Raw genomic sequence first — 6,684 nt, 5'->3', positions numbered from 1 at the left:
GCCGGGGCGAGCTCGGACCCCTCTCTAAAAGAGCACGTACAATCCCGAACCATGGCTGGGTGCTGGCGAGGACGCGGGCGCTGCCGGGGCGAGCTTGGACCCCTCCCCAGGAGAGCACGTACAATCCCTAACTAGCACGCTCCGGTGACCTCCTGGCTTCCCAGCAGGCCCACACCCGGCAGCTGACAGCTGAGCCGCGTCACATCGTCACATCCGCCACGCCCGTCAGAGAGAGGCTTACCACGCGCCCCAGCCGGAGAAGCCAATCGCCTGGATGACGGTCAGGACAAACTGGGCTCCGAAGATGAAGAAAAACGCCATGAAATTAAAGGAGCTGTCGGCTCTAGGGAGGGACAGAAAACACGACGGTTACCACAGCCCTGGCTTCTCCCAGACGCGCCTAGAGAGGAACGGGTCAGTCAGAGATGGCGAGAATGGAGACTCTATTTTATTCCTTTTTTTTTTTAGACGCAGTCTCGCCCTGTCGCCCAGGCTGGAGTGCAGTGGCCAGATCTCGGCTCACTGCAAGCTCCGCCTCCTGGGTTCACGCCATTCTCCTGCCTCAGCCTCCCTAGTAGCTGGGACTACAGGCACCCGCCATCTCGCCCGGCTAGTTTTTTGTATTTTTTAGTAGAGACGGGGTTTCACTGTGTTAGCCAGGATGGTCTCGATCTCCTGACCTCGTGATCCACCCGTCTCAGCCTCCCAAAGTGCTGGGATTACAGGCTTGAGCCACTGCGCCCAGCCTTTTTTTTTTTTTTGAGATAGAGTCTCGCTCTGTCACCCAGGCTGGAGTGCAGTGGTGCGATCTTGGCTCACTGCAACCTTTGCCTCTCGGGTTCAAGCGATTCTCCTGCCTCAGCCTCCTGAGTAGCTGGGATTACAGGCGCCTGCCACCACATCCTGCTATTTTTGTATTTGTAGTAGAGACAAGGTTTCACCATGTTGGCCAGGCTGGTCTTGAACTCCTGACCTCAGGTGATCTGCCTGCCTTGGCCTCCCAAAGTGCTGGGAGTACAGGCGTGAGCCACTGCACCCAGCCAAAATTACTGAAAGCAAAACAAAACAGACAGTAGTTGGCTTCGGCTTGTGAGCCACAGTTTGCCACCCCTGGATGTGAACTGTCTGTCACACTGGGCAGAGAAAGGGACAGCTCCTCACAGCTGGACTAGAACTGGGGTGCCGAGTGGGCCCTGGTTTCCTCCGGGTGCAGGCGGCCCCGGCAGCTCTGCTCACCGGAAGGCCTTGTAGGCCGGCCGGAACCAGCACACGTAGCCGCAGGGCGTGAACAGGAGCAGCCACACGAAGGCCAGGCCGAAGTTGGTCCCCGAGCCTCCGCCGATCCACCAGGCCAGGCAGGCGATGAGGTTGACGCCGAGGGTGGCGCAGTAAACTGCGAAGAGAGGGAGGACAGATGAGCAGGCATGGGGGGGTGTGGCCGTCGGAAAGCATGCTGCCCAGCAATGGGGCACCCACTGTCCACTTCCCCAGCCTGGGGACCCCACGTTGAGGATGAACTGTGCAAGCCAGGACACTGGGGCCTGGGGCCTGGACACCCGCCTCGCTCACCGCCGGTGAACCACAGGACCTAGGACAGCTGGGGTGGACAGTGGGTCCCAGACGGGCTGCCCCTGCCCGAACGCTCCCTCCCTCCGGCAGCCCCGCCTCTCGCCTCCCACCCCGGGCCGCACCAGGCATACTCACACATCCACAGCCGGTAGATTCTCTTCACCAGGACCTGGTGCTCCACCGGGATCTCGTCAGAGAAGTTCTGGTAGAAGCAGGGCTTCAGGGGGATGAACTTGGGCAGCGGCGGGAAGTTGTTCTCCTTTTCTGTAGGGACAGAGAACCCACGGACAGAACCAGACTTTGTCTCCTGAAGGAGGCCCCACCTCATCCCTTCCACCCACAGCTGTGTTGCCTCTGATGGCAGAAGGCACTCTGCAGCTGGGATTGACGGCAGGACTCTGAGGCAGGAGAGGGTCTGGATGATCCGGGGCCCCCTGTCCTCACGGCAGCCTCACGAGAGGAGGCGGGAGGGTGGGAGCCAGAAAGGGACGGGAAGAGGCTGAGCTGAGGCTGTGAAGGGGGAGAAAGGGGCCCTAAGCAGAGGGATGCAGGCGCCTCTGGATGCTGGGAAAGGCGGGAACCAGCTTCTTGCCTGGAATCCCCAGGAGGGCCCAGCCCTGCCTATAACCTGATTTTAGCATTTCTGGTCTCCAGAACTGTCAGATAACAGATTTCATCGTTTTAAGAAACTAAGTTTATGAATTTTTTTTTTTTTTTTTTGAGACGGAGTCTCACTCTGTCTCCCAGGCTGGAGGGCAGTGCGATCTCGGCTCACTTCAGCCTCTGCCTCCCAGGCTCAAGTGATTCTCCTGCTTCAGCCTCCCAAGTAGCTGGGATTACAGACGCCCACCACCATGCCCGGCTAATTTTTGGATTTTTCTTTTTAGTAGAGACGGGGTTTCGCCATGTTGGCCAGGCTGGTTTTGAACTCCTGACCTCAAATCATCCGCCCACCTCTGCCTCCCAAAGTGCTGGGATAACAGGTGTGAGCCACTGCGCCCCGCCGAAATTTTTTTTTTAAATTTATGTGTCACCCTTTATGCAGAGCCATGCTAATCTTTGTAGCCCTCCTCCACGCTGAGTGTGGGTGCGGCCGCAGCAGGCTGCGTTTAGCATCATTCCCTCCAGCAGGCAGGGAACGCCAACGTGCAGGCTCAGAGTCCGCACAATGCAGAGAGGTTGCGGCCTGGGGACGCTTCTGTTCCCTGTGGCTGCTGTGAGAAAGCACCACCACCTGGGAGGCTTAAAACAACAGAGACTGCCGGGCGTGATGGCTCAAGCCTGTCATCCCAGCACTTTGGGAGGCCGACACAGGCAGATTATGAGGTCAGGAGTCGAGACCATCCTGGCTAACCGGTGAAACCCTGTCTCTACTAAAAAATACAAAAAACTAGCCGGGCGTGGTGGCGGGCGCCTGTAGTCCCAGCTACTCGGGAGGCCGAGGCAGGAGAATGGCGTAAACCCAGGAGGCGGAGCTTGCAGTGAGCTGAGATCCGCCCACTGCACTCCAGCCTGGGCAACAGAGCGAGACTCCGTCTCAAAAAAAAAAAAAAAACACGCAGAAACTGCTCAGGCATGGGGGCTCCCACCTGTGACCTCAGCACGTCTGGAGGCTGAGATAGGAGGGTCGCTGGAACCTAGGAGTTGCAGATCAGCCTGGGCAACCTAGTGAGACTCCAACTCTACAAAATATACAAAAATTAGCCATGCATGGTGGTGCGTGCCTATGGTCCCAGCTTCTCGGGAGGCTGAGGCGGGAGGATCGCTTGAACCCAGGAGGTTAAAGCTGCAGTGAGCTATGGTCAGCACTGCACTCCAGTCTGGGAGACAGACCCAGACCCTGACTTAAAACAAAACAAAGAACACAACGGATATTTATCTGCTAATAGTCCTGGAGGCCAGAAATCTGAGATCAAGGTGTCTCAGGACCACACTCCCTCTATCGGGTCCAGGGAAGGGGCCGTCCTCCCTCTCCCAAGCAGCTTCTGGGGGTTCCTGGCACCCTTGGCTCATGGCCACATAGCTCCGGCCTCTGCCGCCATCTCCACAACACCTCCTCCTGTCTCTTCATCTCTTTTTTTTCTTTTGAGATCGAGTCTCACTCTGTCGCCCAGGCTGGAGTGCAGTGGCGTGATCTCGGCTCACCACAAGCTCCGCCTCCCGGGTTCAGGCGATTCTCCTGCCTCAGCCTCCCACGTAGCTGGCACTACAGGTGCCGCGCCACCACGCCCGGCTAGTTTTTGTACTTTCAGTAGAGGCAGGATTTCACTATGTTGTCCAGGCTGGTCTCAAACTCCTGACCTCATGATCCACCCACCCTGGCCTCCCAAAGTGCTGGGATTACAGGCGTGAGCCACCACACCCGGCCCATCTCTTCTTATAAACACGGCAGGCATTGGGCTGAGGGCTCGCCCTGCTCCAGTACCTCATCTTAACTCCATCGCCTCTGCAAAGGCCATATTCCCAAATGAGGTCCCACTCACACGTTCCAGGGGTTGGGATGGGAACACAGCCCTTGGGGGACTCAGCGTGGCACTGGGAGACCCCCAGGAGCTTCTGCTCAGCCAGCACTACCTAAGGAAGTGTCCCTGGGTGCCTGTGAGGGCCAGATGATGAGCCAGATGGCAAGAGGTCCCATCCTCAGGGGCTTGCGCCCCACTGGGGAAGGCTGCCAGTAAACGAGTGGGTGAGGGACCCCAGGGCACGCGAGAACACGCCAGCTGCTGTAAGGAAAGAACAGCTGCAACAGCAGGGGCACCCGGCTGGGCTGGGCTTCGGAGCAGATACACAGGCGGCTCTGCTGCCCTTGCCCCTAGCAGAGGCGTGACTCTGGCTGTGCTGGGCTGTGGGACCCCAGGAGTCAGAGGCCACGTGGGCCAAGAGGACACTGTGTGCCAATGGCCAGGACCAAGGGCTCCTGTGGGAACTGCCGGCATCTCCCTCCCGCCCACGCTGCTGGGGGCTCCCAGGCAGGCAGGACTCACCTGACATCTCGGTTTCACCGACCGGCGCAGGCTGAAGCCTGCAGCCGCCTGGAAGGAAGACAGCGACAGTCAGGGAACCCCAAGATGCCCTGGGCAGAGCGCTAACCACCCACCCACTGTGGCTGAAAAGCCCTTCATCGTGCCCTCTGCTCTGGGCACAGCAGTGGGCTGAGCGGGAGCCACAGGCCTGACTTGTAACCCACAGGTCCCCACCCCTCGGCTCCAGGGCACACCACCTATGCTGGCAAAAGGGGCAGAGCTGGCTGCAGCCCCTCCCACCCACTGCCCCAGCCAGGATGCCCCTCCCATGCTGTCCTAGGCCCCGGCGTCCCCCAATTCCCGGCTTCAGCCCACAAGGGGTGGGCGCCGCAAGGTGAGCGTTGCACGGCCTAGGACCCCATCACATCCACGTGATACCCTGGCCCTTCTGAAAGGGGACTCCATGAGCTCACGCACCAGAGCAGCCCCACCCGGCCTGCCAGCCCCCCACGAGTGAGTAGATCTAGCTGCTTCCATGATCCTGGCGGCGGACCTGCCATCGGGAGGTGGGCCAGCCCGGCAGGGGCATGCCTGGTGCCCATTGGGCATCACACCCCAGCAGGGGCTGAACCATCCCAGCTCCTGGCAAGGGAGCAGGCCTGAGGAGGTGGGCATGGGGCCAGGAGCTGCCTCCCGCCCACAGTCCAGGTGAAGCAGTTCCCAGGAACTGAGCCCTGCACACACAACACATTCAGGGACATGCCATCGTGGGGTAAGGTACCCCGGATTCTTGGGAAAGGACATCCTCCTCTCCGCCCACCTCCCACCTCTCACTCCCTCCTCCCCGACTTCCTGCCCCTCAGGGGAAGGAGCCGAGCACCTGAGCACGAAGGAGGCCCAACCACTGCCTCCACCACTCAACTGGGCACGCCTCTGCGGCTCCCACCTCCTCACGCCACGCTGTGGCTCTGTCCACATCAGGGACCCTCCAGCCCACCTCGGTCCCACCCCCAGGCACGGACTCCCCCACTGCAGGGCTGGTGGGCTCCTGGCCAGCAGCGGTGTTCTGTCTGCTGCATGAGCTCTCCAGGCAGAGCCCTCACCTGCCATGTCCCCTCCCCCACGGGCTGGGGGCTCAGGGCAGGCTTGTCTGAGGGCTGAGCTACACCCACATGGTCAGGCAATGGACACTTGCCCGGCGGACCCACAGGTCCTGCTCCAAGTTCTGCAAAAACGGCTCCAGTCTTTACTGTGCTACGACCGACGGGCATCAGCCCTTTGGGGTCCCCTGTTGCCACTTGTGAAGGACAGTATATGCCAGGGCCCCTCCTTCAGGTCGGTGGCCCGTAGGCTATGCCTGGTGTCCATGCACCTGGGCCAGGCATGCCTGGAACCATTGGCACTCCAGAAGCGGGTAAGGAGGCAGCAGCTGGGGGTCTTGCTCTACCAGCCCAGGCCTCTTGACCACACGCGGCTCAGCAGGTCCCCTCCTGTTGAGCCACCAGGCCCTGTACAGACCCCACCCCACCCGGGACCCTGGCCACCAAGGCACCCACCTGCCAGCAGACACGCATTTGGTTTTAAGCTGTTTATTTCCCCATCAGAGCTTTTTCCTGGCCCGCGAGACAGGGGGGAACACAAAAGCTGCGAGGGCATCCGCAGAAGAGCCCCGCAGGCACAGGGGTGGCCCCAATGACTAAGTCCAGGAAGCTCGCTCCGCACGGAAGGCAGCACCCGTGATTCCCGCTGGAGGCGGTGCGTGTCCTTGAAATCCAGACAGGCTTCTGCGAGAGCAATCGAGGACCGGAAGTCCAGGAGGGGCGCCCCCCGGCCAAGAGCGGGATGGGTCCGGAGGCAGGAGGGCGGCGCCTACGTGTCGGGGTCCAGCCAGCGGCACTCCTCCTCCAGCACCCCGCGGAACACCTGGAAGCGGTGGTTGAGGTCGGGCCGTGCGTGGATGCGGAAGCGGGTGCCCAGGGCGCCGTCGGGCGAGGGCGCGCCGTAGAAGACGCGCAGGATGCGTGAGTGCACCAGGGCCATGGCGCACATGGCGCAGGGCTCGCGGGTCACGTACAGGTCGTAGCCGGTGCACACGTAGGGGAGACCATCCTCGTCTGCGTCCAGTTTACGCACGGCGCCTGCACGGACGGCC

General features: G+C 60.9%; 2 protein-coding genes across 3 annotated transcripts in view; both read right to left on the bottom strand.

Annotated features, from left to right (window-relative positions):
- Window positions 1–6,684, bottom strand: part of SCAMP4 (secretory carrier membrane protein 4) — a 21,786-nt gene that overhangs the window by 7,951 nt on the left and 7,151 nt on the right. Inside the window, exons 2-5 of one of the 2 annotated variants that reach the window (XM_011964040.1) lie at window positions 4,554–4,601; window positions 1,705–1,833; window positions 1,237–1,393; window positions 242–343 (exon numbers count right to left, since the gene is read on the bottom strand). In XM_011964040.1, coding sequence (XP_011819430.1) covers window positions 242–343; window positions 1,237–1,393; window positions 1,705–1,833; window positions 4,554–4,560 — 395 coding nt within the window. In that variant the 5' untranslated portion in view covers window positions 4,561–4,601. The remainder of the gene's footprint in view (window positions 1–241; window positions 344–1,236; window positions 1,394–1,704; window positions 1,834–4,553; window positions 4,602–6,684) is intronic. The other variant, XM_011964042.1, reaches the window with a different exon arrangement.
- On the bottom strand, window positions 6,106–6,677 carry ADAT3 (adenosine deaminase, tRNA-specific 3; the record flags this gene model as incomplete). The annotated part of the gene is made up of 1 exon (XM_011964039.1): window positions 6,106–6,677. A coding segment is annotated over one exon (276 nt), but the record flags the coding sequence as incomplete, so codon positions are not given.

Source organism: Colobus angolensis, unplaced genomic scaffold, assembly GCF_000951035.1.
Source record: "Colobus angolensis palliatus isolate OR3802 unplaced genomic scaffold, Cang.pa_1.0 Scaffold64, whole genome shotgun sequence".
Taxonomy (NCBI): domain Eukaryota; kingdom Metazoa; phylum Chordata; class Mammalia; order Primates; family Cercopithecidae; genus Colobus; species Colobus angolensis.
Note: the sequence above shows the minus strand (reverse complement) of the source record. Positions and strands in the feature narration are given on the sequence as shown.